Source organism: Cajanus cajan, chromosome 8 (genome assembly GCF_000230855.2).
Source record: "Cajanus cajan strain Asha chromosome 8, NIPB_CcT2T_4, whole genome shotgun sequence".
Taxonomy (NCBI): domain Eukaryota; kingdom Viridiplantae; phylum Streptophyta; class Magnoliopsida; order Fabales; family Fabaceae; genus Cajanus; species Cajanus cajan.
Window position 1 is genome coordinate 46,990,344 of NC_138524.1, and position 27,674 is coordinate 47,018,017.

General features: G+C 34.4%; 3 protein-coding genes across 7 annotated transcripts; all 3 read left to right on the plus strand.

The window, feature by feature from the left end:
* Nucleotides 1–3,075: 3,075 nt before the first annotated feature.
* LOC145950464 (uncharacterized) lies at nucleotides 3,076–3,738 on the plus strand. The gene has a single exon (XM_083061554.1). The coding sequence runs from the start codon at nucleotides 3,076–3,078 to the stop codon at nucleotides 3,736–3,738; it is 663 nt and encodes a 220-aa protein (XP_082917680.1).
* A 1,726-nt stretch (nucleotides 3,739–5,464) lies between these two features.
* On the plus strand, nucleotides 5,465–8,244 carry LOC145949261 (uncharacterized). The gene is made up of 3 exons (XM_083061555.1): nucleotides 5,465–5,572; nucleotides 6,473–6,799; nucleotides 7,201–8,244. Exons 1-3 carry the CDS (start codon nucleotides 5,465–5,467, stop codon nucleotides 8,242–8,244), a joined length of 1,479 nt encoding a protein of 492 aa, XP_082917681.1.
* Nucleotides 8,245–14,487: 6,243 nt separating this feature from the next.
* Nucleotides 14,488–27,027, plus strand: LOC109819247 (histone-lysine N-methyltransferase, H3 lysine-9 specific SUVH1). 5 transcript variants are annotated; one of them, XM_020384901.3, is made up of 3 exons: nucleotides 14,488–14,611; nucleotides 14,729–16,979; nucleotides 26,572–27,027. In XM_020384901.3, the coding sequence occupies exon 2, from the start codon at nucleotides 14,915–14,917 to the stop codon at nucleotides 16,913–16,915; it is 2,001 nt and encodes a 666-aa protein (XP_020240490.2). In that variant the 5' UTR covers nucleotides 14,488–14,611; nucleotides 14,729–14,914; the 3' UTR covers nucleotides 16,916–16,979; nucleotides 26,572–27,027. The 5 variants fall into 5 exon arrangements, with proteins under 5 accessions (XP_020240490.2, XP_020240491.2, XP_029124867.2 ...); XM_020384902.3 differs by adding an exon at nucleotides 26,391–26,458 and having other exon boundaries at nucleotides 14,529–16,979; XM_029269034.2 differs by adding an exon at nucleotides 26,399–26,458 and having other exon boundaries at nucleotides 14,529–16,979.
* Nucleotides 27,028–27,674: the final 647 nt, after the last annotated feature.

Here is a 27,674-nt window from a genome sequence, read left to right on the forward strand (position 1 = left end):
TTGCAGTCTTATCTCTCTCCCTTTGACAACATCAAAAAGAATATAATAACAAAATTATCCAAAGGTAAAGTGCAAGCCAAAATATTAACCAATGTTAACTAAGCTAAACATGATGTCAGGCTTACTTGCAGATAAATAAAGAAGGAATCCGATCATACCTCTGTATTGTTTGATATCTATGGATTTACCACCTTCATCTTTGTCTAAGTAGCAAGTAGTGCTCATGGGTGTGGCAATTGGTTTAGCATTTTCCATTCCAAATCTTTTGAGTAATTCCTTACAATATTTACTTTGATTGATGAAGATTCCAAATTTTTTGTCTTATTTGCATATCATTTGAAAACTCTTTGCACAAGTAATCATTAGTAGCTCCAAAAATAATATCATCAACACACTAAAAGAATGTTATCCATTTTTCTTTTGATAAATAGTGTTGTATCGAATTTTCCTCTTGTAAATCCTTTCCCTAAGAGAAATTTTCTCAATCTTTCATACCAAGCCCTAAGAGCTTATTTAAACCATAAAGAGCTTTTATAAGTTTATAAACATGATTTGGAAAATCTGAGTTTTCAAATCTAGGAGGTTGTTCAACATACACTTCTTCTTGAATAAAACCATTTAGAGATGCACTTTTGACATCCATTTGATATAGTTTGAAATCCATTATAGATGCATAGGCTATTAACATTCTAATGGCTTCTAGTCTTGCTACAGGTGCATATGTTTCTTCATAATCTATGCCTTCTTCATGATTATATCCTTTAGCAAATAGTCTAGTCTTGTTTCTTATTACTATGCCATGTTCGTCAAGTTTGTTTTTTTTTAAAATTCATTTAGTTCCTATAATTGGATGATTAATTTGTCTATCAATAAGTTCTCATACTTGATTTCTCTCAAATTGATTTAACTCTTCTTGCATAACATTAATCCAATGTTCATCATTTCAAGCTTCATCAATGTTCTTAACTTCTATTTCAGAAACAAAAGCCATATTATTGCATGCATCTTTTAGAGAGTGTCCAGTAGTTACCCCTTTTGATATGTCTCTAATGATATTTTCAAGGGGATGATTTCTTGAGATTCTCAACTCTCTTTGAGGAGTCATGTTTGTTTGATTCTCTTGGATTATAGAATCCTCTCTTCCTTCATCTTCATTGTCCTTTTGAGTTTTCTCATGAATATGAGTGTAGTCAAAGCTTTCTTCAATATCATCAATAATATCTTTTCTTGGACAAACGAGGTTAGTCCCATCAAAAACAACATGAATTGATTCCTCTATTGTCATAGTTCTTTTGTTGTATATTCTATAAGATTTTCTATTTAAAGAATATCCAAGAAATATCCCTTCATCTGATTTAGCATCAAACTTTCCTAAATTTTCTTTTCCATTATTAAGTACAAAACATTTGCATCCAAATATATGAAGATGGGAAATGTTAGGTTTTCTTCCATTGAACAACTCATAAGGTGTTTTCTTGAGAATGGGTCTAATCAAAGCTTTATTCATAGTATAACATGCAGTGTTAATAGCTTCTGCCCAAAAGTATTTAGAAAGATTTGAATCATTTAGCATTGTTCTTGTTAATTCTATTAATGATCTATTATTTCTTTCAACTACTCCATTTTGTTGAGGAGTTCTAGGTGCAGAAAAGTTATGTTCAATTCCATTTTCTTCATAGAATAAACCAAAGTCTTTATTTTCAATCTTTTTTTCATGATCACTTCTAATGGAAACTATCTTAAGATTTTTCTTGTTTTGAATAAGCTTGGAAAATTTTCTAAATACACAAAATGTATCACTTTTGTGGGCAAGAAATAAAGTCCAAGTATATATAGAGAAATCATCTACTAAAACAAAACCATAGTAACTTCCACCAAAACTCATAGTTCTAAAGGGTCCAACCAAGTCCATATGCAACAGTTCTAAAAACTAGTGCAAAAATTAGTTTTAAAATCGAGGTTTTAAGATCGGTTAAAAGGTGACCGATCTTAAAAGTAACGCGGTGACAATTTTGTAAATAATGTGAATACTTTTAAGATCGGTTAAATTTTAACTGATCTTAAAATTAGTTTTAAGATCAGTTTTTCTATGACCGATCTTAAAAGGTATGTCTGACACAACTTTTAAGATCGGTTACAAAAGAACCGATCTTAAAAGTGGTTTTATCACAAGGCTATAAATAACAAGACCTGAGAAGAAAAGAAAGAAGAGAGAAGCAACAAGCGATAAGCAAAAACAAGCGTAAATCAATCTATCTTCTTGTTCAAAGTTGAATATCTATGTAAAAATAAGATAGTTTATCTTAGTGAGTGTAGAAACTACCCTATCCTTTTTGTGAGAGTTACATACGCACTCTAAACACATTCTTGTAAAATTAAGGTTGAATATCTCAGTGAGTGTAGAAACCATCTTATCCTTTCTATGAGAGTCACATACACACTCAAAACATCTATCGTATGTAAAGCCTGAAGAGGCTAGCAAAAGAATACTTGGAGAACGATAAGTGGTTTAAGAATACTAGCATCAGCAAGTGAAGTTGACAAACCAGGAGTGGTTGAGAATACTCGGGCAACCAGAAGTGGTTTAAGAATACTAGCATCAACAAGTGAAGTTGACGAATCAGAAGTGGTTAAGAATACTTGTAATTTCTTGTGATTAGTGGAACCCTTCAGTTAAAGGAGACTGGACGTAGTTCAAAACGAGTGAACCAATATAAAAACTCTGTGCACTATTATTTAATCTAGAAACACAATTTTACTTATATTGATTTATCACATTGAAAAACTTCGTCCAATACTACCCATTCTTTAAACAATATTTAGATGAAGTTATATTTTTTTGACAAAGGAAACCATTTTCGAACAGATGATAGATCTTTGGACGCAAGTTTCTCTTCACCAATCTTACACTTGAAATATTATTTTCTGACAGAAAGTAGCACCTCTGCGAAAACATTTTTAAAATCCTTCGTTCACACACATTCAACCCCCCTTCTGTGTGTTTTTCATCTAACTTCAATTGGTATCAGAGGTTGACCCCTAGGGTTGAGCATCTAACACTGCAGGGGAATGATCATGGAAAATGAAGGACAGGCAGTAAATCCCCCACCTCTCTTCATAAGAACCAACTACGACTACTGGAAACAAAGAATGATGACATTCTTTGACACATGTCACATAGACATGTGGGAGGTTGTAGAACAGGGATATTACATTCCGCACGATGATGCTGGGAGGGAAATACCCAAGGGACGTTGGAATGAAAATCAAAAACAAAGATTTGTGCTAAACTCCAAAGCCAGAAATGCACTCATGCGTGCTCTAACCGAGGAAGAATACACCAAAGTACACAACTCCAGGAGTGTCAAAAAAATGTGGGATACCCTAGCCATAACTTATGAGGGATCCTTGGAGGTAAAACGCAACAAGATAAGCTTGTTGGTCCGTAAGTATGAACTCTTCGAGATGGAAGAGAACGAATCTATCCAAACTATGTTTAGAAGATTTCAAACTATTATTAATGAACTCTCTTTTCTAGGTAGGACTTATGATAACTTTGATCATATTGAAAAATTGCTTCGTAGTCTACCCTGGAAATGGAGACCCCAAGTCACGACACTGAGAGCATCCAAAGATCTTGAAAAGCTCTCACTGGAAGAACTAGTTGGACTACTCAAAGTCCATGAGATGGAGCTACGACAAGATGAAGCAGGACAAAAACAAAAGTCATTGCACTGAGTGTACAAAAGAAGAAACCTACATCATCATCCTCAAAAGCCTTAAAGGCAAAAGAAACATCTGACGAGAGTTGTGACGAAGATACGTGTGACTTAGACGATGAGATATCCCTATTGTCTAGAAAAATATATTCCATGATGAAGAAAAAGGGAGGATCATGCTGAAGAAAATACAACAGAACTTCAAGAGAAAAGGCATAACTGTTGAGATTCATGGAGTAGTGAATCAACTCAGATTTGGAGTATGAAAGTTTTGATGATAACAAAGGGTGGATTTTGAGAATCAAAGCTAACCAAGGACATCAACAAGTCAAAAACAAGTCAAGAAGAAGATATGACTATTATGATGTGTAATAGGGATAGTTTATAAGTTCTTATGAGTTGTATTGGTTTGATTAGCTTATTTTGCATGTGTGTGCTTTGTGCATGAGTTAATTTTAATCTAAATTGACTGAGAGTGAGTATGATGATGATTTAAAATACTTGGAAAGATTTTTTGAAGTATAAAATTGAGTTTTTGAAAACTAACTCAAAATAATCAATTATCATTAAATGTAATCGATTATTCCAGCAACAGGTGAAAAGAGCGTTGTTATAATAATCGATTATCTATGAAATAATCGATTATTCCAGGAAGCACTCTCTGGAATAATTGATTATCCTGCAAAATAATCGATTATTCTGTTCTTGAGTGATTTCTAGAAATCATGAAGAACAAAATAATCGATTATCCTTTAAAATAATCGATTATCTGGTTCTGAAATTTTTATAAATAGATTTCAGACTTTGAAATTTCAGAATAGAGAATGAATTGAGAATCAAAAAGAGAAAAACTATATTGTGAAGTCTTTGTGAACTTCTTGGAGTGTTTTCTTTGTGAAACCAAGAAGTAAAACATTTTGAAATGCTTTGAAAGAGATCATCATCATCATTACATTCTTGGGAGAGAAAGATTAAGATTTGCTTTTGAATTTCACAGTCTGATTTGTTCAGCTTCCAGGTGAATTCGTTCCTTTAATTCTTTGTGAAAAGTGTAAGGGAAATCTTAAGTAGGTGTCTCAAGTGGTAAAGAGTTCTTGTAGTGGGTTTCTACAAGAAGTGCTTTCTTGGGGCAAGAAAGTGGTTATCTTGAATGTAGGAGTATATGCATGTGTTGTGTGCTTGTAAAAATTCTTCATTAAGATAATGGAACAAATCTTGATCAGGTTATGATTGAGGACTGGATGTAGGTCACATGTGGAGTGGCTGAACCAGGATAAAACACTTGTGCATTCTTCTCTCTCACTCTTATCTTTTACATTGAGCAAAATCTTGGTTGAGTGTTAAAGTGGATGATCTTGATTAATATGTTTGCATGCATAACATTGCTTTAAACTGAACCAAAGTGTTGCATATTAAGTGTTCTTAACATTGAACTTAATCAAGATTAATCAAGAAAACATATAGGACTCATTCCCATTGGCAAGTCTTTTAAGGAATTTCTTTGAGAATTCATATTAGAAAAGTTTAAGTTGAAATAAAGATCCTTAGAACTTTGAAATTTTTTTTAAGAGTCATAGAATCCAATTCACCCCCCCCTCTTGGATTGAGCCATTCTTTTCTAACAACAACCACTGTGCTATGAATGCAAGAAACCTGGACACTACAAAATAGAATATTCAGAGTTAGAAAAAGAAAAGGAGAAAGAAAAGAAGAAGTCAACTCTCCAGAAAAAGAAGGAGGCCATTATGACCACCTGGGAAGATCTAGATACGACATTAGCTGAAGATGATGAACATGCGAACATAGGTCTTATGGCAGACACATACTCATCATCTGAATCTAATGATGAAGAGGTTAGTGAATCTGATTTCAAAGATCTTCAACATGCATATAATCAGCTTTTAATTGATTCTGCTAAAATCTCTACTGCATATAAAGAACAAAAGAAAAGAATTTTTGAACTACTTGAAGAAAATCTTTTGCTCAAGAATAAAAATGCAAATTATCAAAAGAATAAGAAAAAGGGCTTGAAGAAATAAAATTGCTAAACCAAGAAATTGAAATACTAAAATCTGATTTATAAAAGTTCACTCTAGGAACTAAAAACCTTGAAAATCTCTTGAAATACTCTAAGAGTAAAAATGATAAGTCTGGATTAGGGTATGTTGACTCTGAATCGGAAAAAAAAGTAAGTACATAAGCATATCCTACATATAATGGGCATTTCACGCCAAAGTGCAGTCACATGCACAAGAAGGGGTATTCTAAAACCTCAAACACTAATATCTATGGACCCAAATCCAATTGGGTACCAAAGACTGAAATAATATATGTTCCAGATTTGTTCAATAAGAAGAGGATGTGTCCAGTCATGATACCTGGATAGTGGCTGCTCGCAACACATGACAGGCAAAAGGTCTATGTTCCTAGACCTCAAGTCCAAGAAAGGAGGCCTAGTCATATTTAGAGGAGGACAAAAAGGACAAATCATGGGGATGGGTAAAATAGGTATAAATTCCTCCATCACCATTGATAACGTCTTGTATGTTAAAGGATTAACACATAACCTGCTGAGCATAAGCCAATTATGTGACAGTGGTTACGAAGTTTCCTTCAACAAAAATAAATGTATTGTTAGTCAAATTGATTCATCCATATTATTTATAGCTAACAGATGCAATAACTTGTATAAGATAATGCCTAATGAACTAGAAAATCAAAATGTTGATTGTCTAGTATCCTATGAAAATTAGTGGTTGTGGCACAAGAAACTTAGTCATGTAAGCCTGAGATTAATCTCAAAGCTGAAAAAGCATAACCTCGTAAGAGGTTTACCGAGTCTTGTGTACCAGTTGAATAGCCTATGTGAAGCATGTCAAAAGGGGAAACAAGTTAAAAGTTCTTTCGGTAGTAAAAATCATGTTTCCACCTCAAGACCTCTTGAACTGCTCCACATGGATCTATTTGGTCCCACTAGGATTGCATCTGTCAGTGGTAAAGGATATGGACTAGTCATTGTTAATGACTATACTAGATGGACATGGGTGTTGTTTATAACCCACAAGGATGAGTCCTTCAAGGTATTCCATATATTCTGTAAAAGAATTCAAAACGAAAAATGAATATCAATTGTGTCTATAAGAAGTGATTATGGGGGAGAATTTGAAAACGAACAGTTTAAGATTTTTGTGAAGAAAATGGAATCAAACACAATTTTTCAACCCCTAGAACTCCACAACAAAATGGAGTTGTAGAAAGAAAGAATTGTTCTTTACAAGAAATGACAAGAACTTTATTAAACAATTTTTCAACTCCTAAAAACTTCTGGGCAGAACCAGTTAATACTTCCTGCTATATACAAAACAGAATACATCTTAGACCTATCTTGAAGAAAACTCCCTATGAATTATGGAAAGGACGAGCACCCAACATATCATACTTTCATCCATTCGGATGCAAATGCTTCATTTTAAATACTAAGGATAACTTAGGCAAATTTGACTCAAAAATCGATAAGGGTATCCTACTTGGATACTCTGAAAGGTCAAAAGCCTATAGAGTCTTCAACAACAGAACCAAAACTGTTGAAGAGGCCATTCACGTTAAGTTTGATGAAAATAAGCTTGATAAAGAAATATCAGAGCTAGGAACCTTCTTTGAGAATATGCAGGTAAATAAAAACCAGTCAAAGGAAGATGAGTCTGAGGAAACTGAAGGTCAACAGGATGATAAAGAGGAAAGAGAGCTTGTCAATCAAAACTGGCAGATGAAAGCTCATCATCCTCAAGAGCAGATCATCGGTGAGGCAAAAGATGCAGTAAGAACAAGAAGTTCATTCAAAACCCAAGGACAAATTGCGCTGTTATCTCAAATAGAACCAAAAACCACGGACAAAGCCCTATCAGACGATAGCTGGGTCCAAGCCATGCGAGAAGAACTCACCCAATTCCAAAAGCATGATGTCTGGAAACTCGTACAAGCTCCAGAAGGAAGAACAATAATTGGCACAAAATGGGTATACAAAAACAAGCTAGACGAATCAGGAAATGTGGTAAGAAACAAAGCAAGGTTAGTCGCAAAAGGATACTCACAACAAGAAGGTATAAACTTTACTGAAACTTTTGCACTTGTTGCTAGAATAGAAGCTATTAGAATATTACTTGCTTTTGCTACATGCACTGGTATGAAATTGTATCAAATGGATGTTAAAAGCACATTTTTAAATGGAACAATTTCAGAAAAAGTTTACGTAAACCAACCCCCTGGTTTTGAAAGCGATTTGCTTCCATCTCATGTCTTTAAATTAAACAAAGTTTTGTATGGACTGAAACAAGCACCACGAGCGTGGTACGACAAATTAAGTTCTTTTCTAACAAGCAACAATTTCATAAGAGGAAAAATTGATAGCACTCTATTTAGAAAAGAACTAAAAGATGATTTCATAATAGTTCAAATTTATATAGATGACATAATATTTGGAGCTACTAATGACAATCTATGTCAAGAGTTTTCCAAGCTTATGTAGGATGAATTTGAGATGAGCATGATGGGAGAACTAAAGTTCTTTCTAGGACTCTAAATCATCCATTTAGACGAAGGAATCAGAATTCACCAGACGAAATATACAAAAGAGTTACTGAAGAAGTATAAGATGGATGATGCAAAACCAATGAAGACTCCAATGAAAGTAGTATTCCTGTACTCTGTGATAACACTACTACAATTAGTATTTCAAAAAATCTTGCTTTGCATTCTAGGACTAAACATATTGAGATCAAACATCATTTCATTAGAGATCATATGCAAAAAGGAACCTTCGATCTACTGTATATTAAAACTGAGGAACAATTAGCTGACATCTTTACCAAATCTCTTCAAGAAGATAGATATATCTGGCTAAGAGATAGGCTAGGAATGGAACTGATAAGTGAGTAACAAACCCCTATTTGATGATTACAAAGGGAGAGAAATTAAAAAGAATCTATCAAATCTACCTCAAAGTGAAGTAGGAATAATCAAGTGAGGGGGAGAGCACATACTAAGGGGGAGAGCCCTAGTACCCTAAAATACCTAGTAATTTATAAGATGTATGAAATGTATAAATCTACTTGATTGGAATAAATCAGTATATCTGCTATTGATCCGAAATGAATTGATAGATTATATTTGTCATCATAAAAAATGGGGAGATTGTTAAGTCAGACGAAACAATTCTCATTGAAATTTTGTATATAACAAATATAATATATATTCTTATTAATAACATGTATAGTAGTGTTTCAGATATATATAAGAATAGGCAAAACTAAAGGATGAAGCAAGGTCAAGCAAAACAAAGATCGGACAAATCAAGTCAAATAACATAAGGATCATGACTTGCGCACCAGATGACAATAAATATCAAACGAAGATATGCCAATAACAATCCAGAGCGCAATATAAGAAATCAAAAACAAGAGCAAAACAAAACCAAGATAAAGTTGGCTCAGCAGAAAATAAACATCAGACGAAGCTCAATGGTCAACCACATAACACAAGACGAACAAACATTCTGACGGAATGAAAAGTCGTCCACCTTCAAGACTAATAAGACGAGATGACAAAGTCAAAGTCTAACTCTTAGACATAGACTCAGATTTTCAGACACAGAAGAAACATGGTGAAAAAGCGTCTGAAGTCCACTAATCAAAACAAAGAAGATCTTATATCATCTTCATTTATAAGAACAGAGTTATCAAAGATATGAAGAAAAAGAAGAAAAATTCAAGAGCGCGAATTCACAAGTCAAAGTTGTGTATGTCAGGACAAGTACACCTACTTTTTAGAGAAAGACAATACCTCCGCAGCTACAATGATGGAAAAAGGACAAACATACCTAGGTCATGATTAAAGTCAGAAATAAAATGGAACAAATTATGCAAAGGACTTCATGTAACATAGATTTAGCAAGCAAAACATTTAACGCAAAATCAAATGCATTAAATGAAAAAGATCTATGTAGCCATGAACGAACGTTTATCTGCACCAACAGAAAGCTCTGCCTCAACGGACATATTCAAATTCATAGATTTATCACAAGGCTATAAATAATAAGACCTGAGAAGAAAAGAAAGAAGAGAGAAGCAACGAGCGATAAGCAAAAACAAGCGTCAAATCAATCTCTCTTCTTGTTCAAAGTTGAATATCCGTGTAAAACTAAGATAGTTTATCTTAGTGAGTGTAGAAACTACCTTATCCTCTCTGTGAGAGTTACATACACACTCTAAACACATTCTTGTAAAACTAAGGTTGTGAATATCTTAGTGAGTATTGAAACCATCTTATACTTTTTGTGAGAGTCACATACGCACTCAAAACATCTATCGTCTATAAAGTCTGAAGAGGCTAGCAAAAGAATACTTGGAGAACCAGAAGTGGTTTAAGAATACTAGCATTAATAAGTGAAGTTGAAGAACCATGAGTGGTTGAGAACACTCAGGCAACCAGAAGTGGTTTAAGAATACTAGCGTCAGCAAGTGAAGTTGACAAACAAAAAGTGGTTAAGAATACTTGTAATCCGTTGTGATTAGTGGAACCCTTCAATTGAAGGAGACTGGACGTAGCTTAGAACGAGTGAACCAATATAAAAACTTTGTGCACTGTTATTTAATCTATAAACACAATTTTACTTATATTGATTTACCACACTGAAAAACTTCGTCCAATACTACCCATTCTTTAAACAATATTTAGATGAAGTTATATTTGTTTGATAAAGGAAACCATTTTTGAACAGACGATAGATCTTTGGACGCAAGTTTCTCTTCACCAATCTTACACTTGAAATATTATTTTCTGACAGAAAGTAGCACCTCTGCGAAAACGTTTTTAAAATCCTTCGTTCACACACATTCAACCCCCTTTCTGTGTGTTTTTCATCTAACTTCAAAAATAAGTTCACTTTAATTAAATTAATTTATAAGTTAGTCAAACTATTTTATAAATTCTTTAAGTGTCTTGTCAAATATTCTTCATTTTAGAAAAATTATGACTAAATTACACTTTTGATCCCTTATAATATCAAATTCGTAATTTTGGTACTTCTATTTTAATCTTGCAATTTTAGTCCTCTAATTTTATAAAATTCACAATTGTGGTCCTTTTGTCTAATATTCATCTATTAATTGTTAAAATTGTTACATTAGTCATGATCCGACATTAAGTAAATGACACAATTATTAGTATTTAATAATATTTAGACTAAATTATATTTTTAGTTATCATTTTTATTTAATTTTCACCCAATTTTATTACTTTTATTATGAGATAAAAATGAGAATTAAAAGTGAAATTTAACTTGAATATTATTAAATTTTGATTATCATATCATTTACTTAATGTTATGTCATCACTAACATGACAATTATAAAAGACAAAAGTGTAATTTAACAAAAAATAAATATCATTTAAATTAATCCCTTAATTTTAGGCTTTAATTATTGAGTTTTAATTCATTAATGTCACTTCATAAGTCTTAGAACTATATTTTGTAAATCCCAATAAATCTTTATATCCATTATTCTCAAATAATAGTTAAAACTTTTTAAGATATTTGTTATAGAAAATATAAAATAATTTACGGGGTTCAAAACTCAAAGAAATTAATGAATTTTTAAGATTTTATGAGATGAAAAGTTAGGTTTCGAAGAAAATAAAATTTAATATCTTTGTAATTTTAGATAAAAAATAATTATTTTGATTAATAGAGCTTAAATAAAAGAAGATTCAAAATAGTTTAATTCATAAAATATTTAAATGAAACGAGAATTTAGAAATCTATACACATGTATAAAAAGGATAAATATTTTGATAATTATCTTTCGAGTCTATTTTTAACACTTTTACCTTTTGTACAAACTCTCTATCTCTCACTATAATTACATAATTCACATAACCAACCAGTATCACTAATTAACTTCATGAAATTTTGTTTTTATTTCTTTTTTCTTACAATATTATTTTTTACATAAATATATAGAGATATGAAGTACTCATTTTTTACTTGTTCTAAATAATAACAATTTGATAAGAAAAAAGTTAATCGAAACAATTAAAAAAACTTAATAGATTAAATAAGTAAAGAATTATTGAGAAATAAATGATCTGAAAATATTCCATCCCCTTCTTATTATGGGATCAAAATTTTCAAGTTAGTTTATTCCTTTATATAAGATCCAAGCTATTATGAGTATGTCTTTCAGATTAGTTTTTACTTTACAAAAATAATCTAATTGAATATTTTTTAGTTCAACAAATAAGTTAAATTCATTTAAGGTTAGAATTCTTATTTGGTCTCTTATAATATTTTTTTGTTTCAATTTAGTCCCACTTTAATTTTTGGTTTCAATTTGGTCCCCAATAATTTAAATTATTGCAATTTGGGACTTCCGTCTAAATAATTTAAACGGAGTTAACTATTGGCCACTGGATGTCACGTAGATGCATAGGTGGACGCCAAATTTCATGAATGCACCTGGAACCAGAACGGCCCGTTCTGAAACCAGAACGGCTTGTTCTGCTTGTACATGTTATGTGTTAATTTTGCAACTAGAACAGACGTTCCAAATGCAAATTTAACACACTATGATGATTACATCAGAACGGGCCGTTCTGAAATCAGAACGGGCCGTTCTGAAATCAGAACGGGTCGTTCTGGTGTTAGAAAGGGCCGTTCTGAACGCCAACTTCATGCATACGTTGCCCAAAATGCTACAATGTGATTCAAAAATTGAAAATAAAAATTCATAACATATCATAAATTCAAAGACAGAAACATGGTTCAGAAACTGAAAACAAAAATTCAAAACATGACATATACTAAAAAAGTTCAATGAAATTACTGAGAAAGGAAATCATCTAGGTAACGCTGAAGGAAAACTCTAAACTACAAAAATTCAGGTTGTACCTCCTCAAGAACAAGTTGTTATTGGTGGGGTACATCGTCAATGACTTCAAGGGAAAACATCATTTCATTTCACCCTTGACTGTATAGTGTCAATTTGGTAGTAAGTGGTTCACTCCAGTTTGACTAACAATGAAATAAAACCTGTTACCATTGTCCTTAGTAATACACTGCATCGTTCTTAATGATACACTATATAGCCCAAATATTTAGCAGTTGAAGTTATCAATCCCCATTAACAATATTACCAAATCTAGTGTTTGAAATGCTCTACACCTTGGGTTTTTTTTTCTTGCACGATTCACAACCGTGAACTATAGTTATTGACTATTCTGGAACCAGAACGGTCCGTTCTGGTTACACTATTGGTGTGTTAATTTTGCATCTGGAACGGCCTGTTCCAGGTACAAAATTAACACACCAAGAGTGTAACCAGAACGGGTCGTTCTGGTTTCAGAACGAGCCGTTCTGGTTCCAAGTGTATTCATGAAATTTGGCATGCATCTACGTGGCATCTATGTGGCATCCACCTGGCATCCACGTGGCCAACAGTTAACTCCGTTTAAATCATTTGGACGGAAGTCCCAAATTGCAATAATTTAAATTATTGGGGACTAAATTGAAACCAAAAATTAAAATAGGACTAAATTGAAACAAAAAAATATTATAAGGGACCAAATAAGAGTTTTAACCTTCATTTAATATATGTTTCTTAAAGAATAAATAGTCTTTTATTTTTTTTGTTTTTGAAATAAAAAAACAAACTTTAGAAACATATATTAAGTACCTCGTTAATTTAGGGGTAGTTTTCAAAAGAAGTGTTTTTTTTTTCAATTATAAGAACAAAAATTAATTTTACGTATATTAAGAAAATTACTTATTGACATTAAATTTTATTGATTTTATAATATTATTTTTAAAATTATCTTTATTATAAATGTTAAAAAAATTGTGCAACTAAAAGATCATACATTAAAAAAGATGAAAATAGTTGAAATTTGTTTATATTTTAAAAAAATATTTTTACTTCATTTTTTCTTATCTATAGTAGAGAACAAAGGAAATAAAAATTTAAGATATATTTATTAATCTTAAAAAAAAAACTTATTCTTAATCTTGATAAACGAATAATTAGTTATTTAATTTATACTAATCTATACTAACTAATATATAAGGTAGATATTCATTCTAATAATCACCTTAATCTGCACATTTTATTGATTATTATACCTTTTTATTTTAAAATATTAAAAAAATAATATATATATATATATTTTATTAAATACAAGATTTTAAAATTAATGAACTAATCATAACACCAGATCACTATATATTTATTACTTAATTTTTATTTTTATTTTATATTTAATAAGATATAATATGTCTTGATCTCACTAATCTTTATAATAAGAATTTTCTAATCTAACTTAAAAAAGTTTTTGAACAAAATTTTATAATAGTTACATATTTATTTACGATAAAAGTTTGCGGTTGAAATTATAACAACATACACATTTATGATCATAGTTTAAAATTTTTATCCACAAATTAAGAATAAATATAAATATATCATATTTTATATAATTTTACTTAAATAATTCGCTCTCTCAAAATATACATTATTTTTAATTGTTGTGATTAAATAACATGAGAAATAGTTAATTAAAAAAATAATTAATATCTATTTTGAAATATATTTTAAATATTAAAACTGTTGTAATAAATAAGAAAAACTCGAAAATCTTCTAATTTCCATAATTCCATGTCTGTTTTATTTCGTTAGGATTAATAAAATCCTCTTAATCCCAAAATGGCAACTCTTAATTAATTAACATTCAATGCATACCAAAATAAAGCATTTCCTTCGAGGCCACATCACCACAACTCTCTCATTCTTTGTTACGAACTACGAAGCGTCTCAAACTTGCACTACATAAAATATGTTTAATTGGTAAAATTTCTCGTTCAGATTCTTACAAATTGTGGGTCTCTTTGTATTATTCTCAAAGTTTCTTCTTTGATCTCTTTTTTGTTTTGGGTATTTTGTGCTAACCATGTTCCAAAACAGCATCTTCGACAACGGCTCTCACGACCCTTCTTCACCATAAGGTCAGGCTTTTGTTTTTTGCTGTTGAATAGTTTGATTAGTGATGGTAAGAGTTGAGATGGATGATATTTAAAGGTTAGAGGAAAAGGTGAGACATTTTCAGTTTGTGAAGGTTGATTTTGTGTTGTTTGTCTTGAGGGGTGTGTAATGGAAGAAGGGTTGCGGCAAAACTCAGTTCCTCCTAGTTCAGGTTTTGTTGATAAAACTAAGGTTGTAGAGGCAAAACCCCTGCGTAGTTTAGCACCTGTGTTGCCAAAATCTCTTCAATCTTCTCTCTCTGGCCGGTACCCTTGTGTGTTTCCTCCGTTTGTTATGGTCGAGGAAGCTCAAGAGTCTCAACCATCATCACCTGCTCCCATTCCAGCTCCAATAAAGTCCTATAGGAACCCATTAGTAGAAGAAGAAGAAGAAGAAACCCCACATGGAGCCAATGGAGATACTTCTTCACCGATGGAGGGTCTTGATGGTTATAGCCAAAAGCGTGTGCCTATGAACAGCTGCAAATCATCCCAAAAGAGGGGTAGGAAAACTCAGGAGTCACAGTTTGATTCGAGTTCCTTGGTTGGTGGTGGTATTAGTGTGGCCCAAAGGGATGATGGTGACCGTGAAACGGTTAATCTAGTGCTCATGACTTATGATTCTCTTCGAAGAAGGCTGTGTCAACTTGAAGATGCTAAGGAGTTGAACACAACCATGGCAATCAAGCGGGCGGATTTGAGAGCAAGCAATGCCTTGTCGGCTAAGGCGTTTCGAACAAACATGAGGAAGAGAGTAGGAGCAGTGCCTGGGGTTGAGATTGGGGACATTTTCTTTTTACGGATGGAAATGGTTCTTGTGGGTTTACATATCCAGTCAATGGGAGGAATTGACTACATGACCACCAAGGATGAAACAGTGGCTTTAAGCATTGTTTCTTCCGGAGTATATGATGATGAAACGGAGGATAATGATGTTTTAGTTTATAGTGGTCAGGGTGAGAACTTCAACAAGAAAGATAAGCATGTGATTGATCAGAAGCTTCAAAGGGGTAATCTTGCTTTAGATAGAAGTTCACGCCAACAGAATGAAGTTAGAGTCATCCGGGGCCTAAGAGATGCTGTGAACAGAAGTGCAAAAATCTATGTCTATGATGGTCTGTATAAAATCCAAGATTCTTGGATAGAAAGAGGGAAATCCGGTGGTGGTGTATTTAAGTATAAGTTTGTTAGATTGCCTGGACAACCTAGTGCTATTGCTGTTTGGAAATCGGTTCAGAAGTGGAAGATGGACTCGTCTTCAAGGACTGGCCTTATTCTTGCAGACCTCTCCAGAGGAGATGAGAGTGTTCCTGTGTCACTTGTCAATGAAGTTGATAACGAGAACTGCCCCGTTTTCAATTATTTCAATTCTCTCAAACATCAGAAACCATTCAGTTTAGGGCAATCTTCATATGGCTGCAACTGTTACAAATCATGTGTCCCTGGTGATTTGAGCTGCTCTTGCATTCAAAGAAATGAAGGCGACTTTCCATACACTGCAAATGCTGTTCTAGTGAGTAGGACACAATTGGTTCATGAGTGTGGCCCAATGTGTAAGTGTTTCCCTAACTGCAAGAATCGAGTATCCCAGACTGGTTTGAAGCACCAAATGGAAGTGTTCAAAACAAAAGATAGAGGGTGGGGACTTCGATCACTGGATCCTATTCGAGCTGGTACTTTTATTTGTGAGTATGCTGGAGAAGTTATTGACAGGGCCAAGGTAAATCCATATGGGGGATACAATGATGACTATATTTTTGATACAAGCCGTATTTATGATCCATTCAAATGGAACTATGAGCCTAGTTTATTGGAAGAAATAAGCTCAAATGTCTCTAGTGAGGATTATGCTATCCCGTATCCTCTAATTATCAGTTCCAAGAATTTTGGAAATGTGGCAAGATTTATGAATCATAGTTGCTCCCCAAATGTTTTCTGGCAGCCAGTCTTGTATGCGGAAAACAATCAATCCTTTCTTCACATTGCATTTTTTGCCTTAAGACACATTCCTCCAATGGCAGAGTTAACATATGATTATGGATGTTCTGGTCATGCTGAGGGTGGCAACGCACCCAAAGGGAGAAAGAAATGCCTGTGTGGATCATCAAAATGCCGTGGTTCTTTTGGTTGATGTTTTGTTGCAGTTTGCTCATGGACAAGCATGGTGCTGGCAAATGTACTGATGGCTAAATGAGGTTTGTGAGTCTATTGCATGTTTCCAAATGCGTTGCTTTTTTCAGATAAAGGCTCTGTAATAAAAGCATTTTTTTAATAATGTTTTCTATTTTTTAAATTGCTCTGTACATTATGAGTTATGTTTTATTTTATCAAATTTTATAATAAATAAGACATAAGTTTTAACTTATATATACCATCAATGTAAAATACTTTTGTGTTGACATCTAATAAGAATTTATCTTATTGCTATATCATATTAATGAATAGGATGACATGGTAAAAAGGTCAAATCTTATTGGATTTCTATGTAAAAATGTTTACATTGACATGTATAAAATCTAGACTCTAAGAAATATTATGGCTTCTCACAGTAAAGACATGTGATCTAGATCAAATCTGCTGCATTCTTCAACATTTTTTGGACACACCGGAAACTCTAGAAATGTTTACTCTAGTTGTCCATGCAAATTCCATTTTGGATTGCTAACTGCTGAATGCTATTTGACAGAAACATTGAGCTTTGTTTGGGAAATAGAAGTAGAGGAAACAAAAAATAGATATGGTTGAGAATGAATGTGTATTATTTGCCTTTTAATTTTAATGTCTCCTATTTTTCTTATACTGGTGCTGACACTTGTTTCCCATGTTTGGCTTATCAACAAAATTGAAATTTTCATATTCCAAATATTTCTTAGATGTTCTGCACATTGACCTATTTTTGTCATTCCATTTACAAAATAAAGTTATATTTTCATTTCAAATCTTGTTTGTAATTCCCTTCTCTTTTTCTTGTTTTGGGTTTGGGGGTTGCTTTGACAAGAATCCAGCAAACCATGGCTCTTTAGAAGCTTGATAACACTTGTGTGATGCACCCGTTTGAATGGGGTTACTTTTGTCTCATAAGTGTATATTTTAAACTCTTGCAGGTTTGGATAATTTGATACTAATATCTTATCAAATAGTATACTTTTTTCTTATTTTAATTTTACCAAGTCTTTGCATTAAAATAAATTAGTTTTAAGCTTAGATTATATAAGCTACCATTAAGCTATTCCAAACTTGCATGTATGCTTTTTTGAATGTATTGTACCCGTACTCAAGGTTGTCAATCTCGAGAGTTTACGTAATCTCGTGGAGGCTCCGTAAACACGTATCGTAAACTCGTCTCGTAAACTCGTAAGAGATTACTTAATAATAAATAAATAAATAATTAATTAAAAATAACATAATAATTGAATATTTTAACTCTATATTAAATAGTAAAATAGCAAATTACATTAATAATAAATGTTCTTAACACAAATTCTTAACAAAAGTTCCCACAAATGAAAAAACACAAGTTCTTAAAATAGACAAATAAAAAAATATTAAAATTTAAATACCCTAACCAGGTTCGCACAAAAGTGAGTCGCGCACGGAGAAGAAGAACAGCGGAGGCGGAGACCCGGAGGAGAAAGAGACGCGCGGAGGAGAGGCGTGCAGAGGAAGCAAGGCGCACAGAGGAGGCGAGGCACGCACGGAGGAGACGAGGAAACGCGGAGGAGGAGCCGCGGAGGAGAGGAGGCGCACGGAGGAGGAGCCGCGGAGGAAGAGACGACTAGGAGAGGAAACGAAGAGGAGAGGAGACGAGGCTAAATAAGTGCCCTAACACAATAAACACAAAACATGCATTTTGTGTAAGTGAAAAAAAAAAAAGGTGATCTCTTAATATCGGAAGTGATCTCGCGAGATTACCGAGATTACTCAAAAACGAGTTTACCTCCGAGTTGTACAGGTAAGCTGTCCTAAACTTACGAGTTTACGAGTTATCACTAGAGATTGACAACCATGCCCGTACTTATTTCAGCATCCATCCAAATTCATGATATTAAGATGCAAAAAAGAAAATAATGTAATCAAGAATCTGATTAGGCTACTTTATTGTTCTATTCAACTAGGCATCTAAATATATAATTCCTTGAATTCCCCGTAGATACCATTTGTGTTCCTGACTACGATATATCTCATATACTGAATATCCTATAAGTTTAAGTTGTAAGGTGAAAACTCATGAATGTACAAACCCACCTACTTTGTGCTGACTTTCAACTTTATTAGAAGAATGGAGGTGACAAGGATCAAACTTTAAACCTTTTGGTCATAGAGGCTTTAATATAATGTCATGGACCAACTATGCCAATATCTTGAATTGTTATATGAAGACACATGAATGATTTTATATTGCATCTCTAACAGTATTATATATGTTTTTGCCTGTAAGCTTTTGAACTAAACGTTGTAACCTGTTGAAAATAGAAAAAAATTGTTTTGTGCTATAGTGTAACTTTTCTTATGGTGCATTTTGTTGGCTTATTTCCAATCATTACAAAGTTGGTCCCATGCTTGGTTGAAAAGGGAGGGTTATGTTAGGTAGTTATTTACCAGTATAAAACTTTGTCAAATGTTTATGATGTGGGCCGATAATTATAATGTTAATGCTATATTGTACTCACAAATAACACATTTTATGGCTATAGTATAGTGTAGAAACAAGGTCTGATGCTTTAGTGCTTGAATGTAGTGAAAAATAACCAAGGGTTTCAACACTTTCCTGGATAGGTGCTGGTAAGAAACTTGGGGAGAGCTTACCCAACATAGGTTGGGATTGTTGATGTACTTAATTGATGAGTGTAATGAGAAATTGCCACAACAGTAGCCTAGGGATTAGATGGTGCCAATTAAAGGAAGGAAAGTAAATGGCTTTTTCAGATGAATATTTTAAAAAGAGATTTGGTAAGCATAACGGAGTGCTAACAGTTTGTGGGAACTAGAAAGAGATTGTTGGACAGATTCTGTAGGTAGCAGACTACACACTCTGCAAACCAAGAGGCTTCAGACCTAAGGATATAAAAAGTCTCGGTGGTGGGATGCAAGTGTTGAAGAGAAGGTTATAGTTATCGCAAGGAATTTGTTTAAAAATGATGAGAACAAAGTAAAGCATGATTTAGCTACAAAGGATACTAAGATGTTGGTTAGGAAACTGAAACTTGAAGCTTGTGGAAGGAAATTCCGCAATAAGGGACTCAATATTTTACACAATACAGTGAATGACCAATATTATACTTATTGTAAAATTTACAAGTTGGAGGCGAAAGAAGCATCAAAGAGGATGGACAATGGTAAAGCAGTCAGACCAAATAAAATATCTATTGAAATTTGGAAATGTCTAGATGAGAATGGTATAACTTGCCTTGTAGAGTTGTTTAGCAAGATGTAGTGTTTAAGGAAATGAGAAATTGACAACCAAGGAGAAACATTTACAGTTCTATTTATGAGAACAGGGTCAAAATGTTTTTTAATTGTGTTTGTTATAACGTGATTAAGATTTTGACTTATACTATTCAATTATGGAAAAGAGTAATTGAGCATTAATATTTAGAAAAGACTTGCATTTTAAAGAACAAAATTTGGCAGGAGGTCAACCATGAAAGCAATATATCTTTTGAAAAGTTCTTGGAGGAAACAAAAGTATCAACATATGATATTTATTAACCAAAGGCTTTGGAAATTAGTTCTTGTTACATATATTTGAGCTGTTAAGGATTGTATGATGGTATTAAAATTACAATGGGAAATATTGGGGGCATAATTTCCCTGCAATTATTGTGGAAGGCTTTGATTGGTGGAGACAGAACTGGGGATTGGTGTAAATAGTGCAGGGATGGTTTTACGAGGGAATATAGATTCATTTTGGTCTGTTTCCTTTGAGTTGTTATAGCTGGGCTTGGAGTGATCCTCCATATCTTCAAGCTTATAGCTCTTCTGTTCCTGATCTCATTTTCCCTAGCAATGTGTTAAGTCTAAAAAGTCAGAGTAGCACATATTAACAAAAAGATGATAGAATTCCGCCTAAGATGGTTTGGCCACTTGAGAATATGACCAATAAAAAAGCTCTGCATTATGAAGATGATCAACGATATACCAATATCCTGCTTTTCTTTTTTGAGGTCAACCAATACGGAGCTGGATACTCCATGGATATATATGTGGAGTATGAAAGCTATTCTTTTACCACTCAAAAATGGAAGAATCTGTTGCATTCAAATTCCTCTTGATATATATTTGATTCAATGTGTATTGTGTGAAATTTTCAGTTTTCTAACATGTAAACCCAACTATCTATGCATAGTATAGTGGGGTTAACGTCTAGGAGATCTCTCAAGGTGTGGGGGCAAATTGGAGGGGCCAGAGTAGTGGTTCTGATGGATTGTGGAGCTACTCATAACTTTATTTCCAAGGAGCTGGTGGACAGGTTGGGGCTGGTGGTCAGGGCGACTGCTTCTAATATGGTGGAGGTGGGAGATGGACGTAAAATTAAGAGTAGCGGAGTTTGTGAAGGAATCCAACTGCAAGTACAAGATTTTACAATTATATAAGATTTTTTCTTGTTTGGATTGGGAAGAGCTGATGTAATTCTGGGACTAGAATGGTTGGCTGGACTGGGAGATTTTAGAGCAAACTTTGATAAACTGATATTCACAGTAAAGGTCGGGGGGAAGACATGGATAATGAAAGGAGAACCTGAATTAACAAAATCTATTGCTTCAATGAAAACCATTAAAGGGGCACTATGAGATGAGGGACAAGGATTTGTGGTGGGTTGTCAGTTAATAGATGTTCAAGGGCTGAGTCCCATGGTCCCATAAAAGGTGCAGGTGTAATGAACGAATTTAAGGGCATTTTTCTAGAACTGGAAGCTTTACCTCCCAATAGAAGACAAGATCATACCATTGCGTTGAAACCAGGAACTGCTCCCCCGAATATCAGGCCCTACAGGTATCCTCACTACCAAAAAACGGAAATTGAGAAATTGGTTAGGGAAATGTTATCAGCTGGAATGATCAGACCTAGTGTCAGTCCCTATTCTAGCCTAGTAATATTGGTGAAGAAAAAAGACGGGAGTTGGAGATTTTGTGTGGATTATAGAGCTTTAAATAAAATCACCATCCCCAATAAATTTCCCATTCTTATTATAGATGAATTGTTAGATGAGTTGGGAGGAGCTAAGGTTTTCTCTAAATTGGATTTAAGATCGGGGTATCACCAAATTCGGATGAGCGAAGGAGACATAGAGAAGACAGCTTTTCGAACCCATGAAGGTCACTATGAATTTTTGGTGATGCCGTTTGGATTAACCAATGCACCTTCTACTTTTCAAGCTTTAATGAATGAGGTACGCAAGCCATTTCTAAGGAAGTTTGCACTAGTTTTTTTTTTGATGACATTCTAGTTTACTGCCCTGATCTAGGCAGTCATGCTGATCATTTACAGAAGGTGCTGGGAGCTTTAGAGCAGAACCAATTGAAAGTTAATAAAAAGAAATGCAGTTTTGGGCAGCTTAATTTGGAGTATTTGGGTCACATCATATCAGCAGGAGTGGCAACTGATCCCAAGAAACTTGAGGCTATGTGGTTGTGACCCACGCCAAAAGATATAAAAGGGTTGCGTGGTTTTTTGGAAATTACAGGGTGTTATCGCAGATTCATTCGAGGATATGGTAAGATAGCTAAGCCTTTAACTCAGCTGTTAAAAAAAGTTGGGTTTAGTTGGATTATGGAAGCGCAGGAGGCTTTTGAGGAACTCAAAAATAATCTGACTACGTTACCAATATTGGCAGTACCAGATTTTAACAAACCATTTATGATAGAGACAGATGCATCAGGGGTTGGTTTAGGGGATGTTTTGCTTCAAGAAGGGAGACCTTTGGCCTTTTGGAGCAAAACCTTATCATCAAGGGCACAACAAAAATCTGTTTATGAAAGAGAATTAATGGAGGCACTATCTGTTGAGCAATCATTTTATTATACGAACAGATCAGCGCAGTCTTAAGTTCTTAACCGAACAACGTCTCATGAGTGAAGAACAATTTAAATGGGCCACAAAATTAATAGGGTATGACTTTGAGATTCAATATAAATCGGGTAAGGAGAACTCAGCTGCTGATGCGTTTTCCAGGAGGGCTGCATTTTCTGCTATATCAATGGTGAATTTTGAAGACATGGAGGCATGGGAGGCAGAGATTCAAAGGGATGCTAAGTTTCACAACATTTATCAAGACTTGCTCGTAGGTTATGCAAATCATAGTGGCTATGAATTACACAAGGGACGACTATACTACTAGGGAAAATTGGTTTTACCCAAGGGGTCCAACAGAATTCCATTAATTTTGAAGGAATTTCATGACTCACCAGTGGGAGGACATTCAGGTTAGTTCAGAACATGTAAAAGATTAGCAGGAGTGGTTTATTGGGATGGTATGAAGGCAGATATTAAGAATTATGTGGTTGCTTGTACAGTTTGTCAAAAGAATAAGTATGAGGCTTTGTCTCCAGCTGGTCTCATTCAACCTTTACCAATTCCAACACATGTTTGGGCTGATATTTCTATGGATTTCATAGGAGGGCTTCCACGCTCACAGGGCAAGGACACCATCATGGTAGTTGTGGACAGATTAATTAAATTTGCACATTTTATAGGCCTTGGTCACCCATTTACAGCAAAGGAGGTAGCTGAATTGTTCTTGAAGGAGGTGGTTAGGTTACACGTTTTTCCCTCCTCTATAGTTTCTGACCGAGATCAAATATTCATGAGTCAGTTTTGGAAGGAATTATTTTGACAAGTAGGGACCCACCTCAAGTTAAGTTCAGCTTACCATCCGCAAACGGATGGCCAAACAGAAGTGGTAAATCGTTGTTTAGAAACCTACTTGCGTTGTCTTACTGGTACAAAGCCGAACAATGGCCATCACATCTAGCTTGGGCAGAATTTTGTTTTAACACCAATTACAACGCCTTTGCCAAAATGTCACCTTTCAAAGCTTTGTATGGGAGAGATCCTCCAATATTGTTGAAAGGTACTGCCATTCCTTCAAAGGTAGAAGAGGTGAATAAATTAGTTCGCCAACGTGATGAGTTGTTGGCAGAATTGCGAAGTAATCTTTTGAAAGCCCAAGATCAAATGAGAGCCCATGCTAATAAGCATAGGAGGGATGTGGAGTATCAAGAGGGTGATTGGGTATTCAAATTGCAACCTTATAGGATGAAGTCCTTAGCTAAACGGCCAAACGAGAAACTTTGACCACGTTTTTATGGTCCATATCAAATCATGCAAAGGATTGGTGTTGTGGCTTATAAGCTTGATTTACCAGCCAACAGTAAACTTCACCCGATATTTCATGTTTCACAATTAAAGAAGGCTATTGGTGATCAGCAACAGCCTCAACCCTTTTTGACTGACACTTGGGAGTTACCTGTGCAACTGGATCCTGTTTTAAATACTCGGAGGAATGAGGCAGGTCAAGTGGAGGTCTTGATCAAATGGCAGCAACTCCCTGATTGTGAGAATAGTTGGGAATTAGCTACGGACATTTAGGAAGTGTTTCCTTTATTCCACCTTGAGGACAAGGTGGATATTGTAGGAGGGGGTATTGATAGATATCGGAAGGTGTACAGTAGGAGAAATAGGCAGAAAGGAGAGGATTAAAGTGTAACTAAATAATAGATTGTGTACTGGTTAACACCCCCTCGGCTGGATCCTAGGCCGAGAGAAGCACTTAAACCGAAATCTCCACCCACGTGATCCCTTCGGCCTTGAACTTCGCCGAACACCCCCGTCGGCCTTGAACTTGGCCGAATACCCCTGTCAAGCCTTAGGTATGGCCGAATACTTTCCTGCAAGGAAAAGAGGAAGGAAGCACTCCAAAAGGTGGACAAAGAAGCATCAAGGAGAAACATTCAAAACACTCCTCGGCCTTGAGCTTGGCCGAATACCCCTTCGGCCTTAAGCTTGGCCGAATACCCCTTCGGCTTTAAGACTGGCCGAACCCCCCTTCGGCCATGAGCATGACCGAACACCTCTTCGGAAAACAGTTTGGCCGAAGACCCAAGAGAAGGTCAACTCACGGGAACATATGGCAGATTAGGATATCCATTACACATTGATTATCACGTCTAATTAAGAAGGATCAAGGTTAACCAGGGTATTACCCATCTCCCAAGACAGAAGGCCCACCAGGCCCAAATACGTCATTATAAATACACAGGTGATGGGATAGAAAGGAGGTACATTTTATCCAATATAAAAGTCTTTATTGCTCTATACCGAACACTTACTTGATCGTCGGAGTGCCTTTGCAGGTATCCTCCCCACCCTTTGAAGATAGTATTTGGTCCGCACCGAAGACTTAGAAGACCACGAAGAAGGAGCAATAGGAGGAGTGTTTCTCAGTAGGAACAAATTGTATTGGTAGTAAATGAGCAAATATAAATAGGAGAAATAGGCAGAAAGGAGAGGATTAAAGTGTAACTGAATAATAGATTGTATTGGTAGTAAATGGGCAAATATAAATAGGAGATAGGGGGTCAATAAGGGGGGCTTTTTAGAAAATTCATAGTTTGTGGAGAGTCAGGTCTCTCGAATACCTGAATTTTGTTTACAGCAATAAAGTGCGTAGTACAGTGTTTCCTTTCTCTTTGGTTATTCCTGAACTAGTTCTATCATAAAGTTTCCAGTTTCTGAAATCTGTTACATCTCTTTGCTTAGTTTACTAAACATTGGATGTCTGAAAATGAAGCACTAGCTACACCGACTACCCACCAATTCATGTTTTCTCTTTACTCATTTCACTAAACATTGAAAGTTTGAATACAGAGCACTAGCTACATAAGCTGCCCATGCAAAGCTTACACACGACTACTGTCTTCACCTATGTTGGACTGCCTTTCATGTGCATGAGATGTGAAGATGGCTTCAAATTTTTTCCTTTTATACTGTTTGATGCGTTAAAATACATTTATAATTTATAGCCACTGAATCACCAATTACCTCATTTGATGAATTTTTGTTCTATAGTACATTTATATATGGAATAATTTTATATGTTCTTAGAATTAAGCATAGGGCTTAAGTCGATGTGGGATGTCTTCTACCATCACGCTTAGGATTGAACATATGGAGTGTGGACAAATGCGGGTGGTCTTATAACAACACCCTTTCCCATCATGCTTGAGTATAGTCATCTAGAGCATAAACAAATTTAGGTATACTAATAACAAAGCTTGGATAAACTTTGATACCATCTTAGGATTTGGGTTTAGGGCCTAACATAATTCCACAAAACTGGTTTGTAAGGTAAGAATTATCCAAACCTTATTAAGAACTTCATTGGCCAGGAATGTGGTCAATGTGGATTTCAATTTACCCTCTCGCGCCAGGATTAGAGATGATTTATTAGAGGACAATGTCTTTTTTAATTCATGTAGCTGATTCCACGTTATCAAGAAATAATGCTTTTGTTAATACTTGTTTTTCTTGTGTTATTATGCATGAGCATGTGTTAGAGTAGTGCAACCTCCCTTGTTAATAAGTTTCCTCGTTTGTCTTCTTGTAAGGTTTTCAGTTTTTTTATGGAGCATGTCCAAATATTTGGAAATGTGTTGTACGAGTATGCTTCTCACATGTATGTTCTCATCTAAGCAAATGATATATATATTTTTCCAATTATCTACTCCATTAAGGCTTTTTATCTTTATGTCTTATGCATAATCTTATCCTTTTTTATTTGATAAACAGAGGAGGGCATTAAATATGAAGAGCCAGAGATAGCTTGGAAGTTCTAACGTAGTGGATGCTTGCTTCCAAATATCATTTTGAAGGGTAGATATACTTGATTTAAAATTAATCATGTTAGTTTGGCTCATTTTTTGGCTGACTTGAAATAGTTAGTGACTTTGGATCATCCTACCCGATTCCTAATTTTAAGGGGGAAAGAATTTAGTCAGCAACTTGTGTAAAAATTTTGTTGTAGGAAATGTTCATGAGAACTTGAAAATATCATTAGCATGGATATCTTTGCCCCCTATTTTGGTTTTTGTAATTGTAATACAGTTAATGTTGATGTTGATCAGAAGGCTAGAACTACAAATGATATTTGGGATTCTAGAAACGGATTTGTTAAACCATGCTATGTATCTTTTCTATGCTAACTTTATGGATCTGAACTCACCCTTCAGGGTCCTTTCACTGCAATTACAGCTATCAATCTAACATGTCTCATGATTGAAGTGAACTAAATTCCACTTGTTTGTTTAAGGAAAGTCTTGATACTACCAAACTCTACCAAACTCAATCAATGAGCTTAATGCCCAGTTGAAGAAGGGTGCAAAATCTTAATAGCTTTTGTGGTGCTGATTGTTACCATTTTGGTTTTGAAAAATGGCATTTTGGAAAACTTTCTGATCAAAGACAAGTGTTTTAGAAGAATTGTTCAAACCGTAACACGCCTGAATTATGTTGTGAGAAATCTTTTACCAGTAGCCAAATAAAGTGCAAAGAAGTGGTTAAAAAGAGAAGAAATTGTTTATAGTTGTTCTAAGATTTTCAAACAATGCACAGACGATCTGAAATTGTTTTCATCGACATATACGAAAACAATGTAAAGTTTTTTTTGTTTTCTTACACTGCATAAATTATTTTTTCTTCTAATATGTTTGGCAAGTATTGGACTGTTCCATTGTATGGTAGGTGTAAAAGTGTAAAAGGTACTTTAGTTTTTATTTTTCTCTACCGGTAGTTTATTTTTTTTTAATGAATTACTTTTGACTGCATTTATTTTGGTCCATAAATAGGATAGGTATAGGAAGGTCCAGAGGAACTTTCTTCACCCCGTTTCCCCC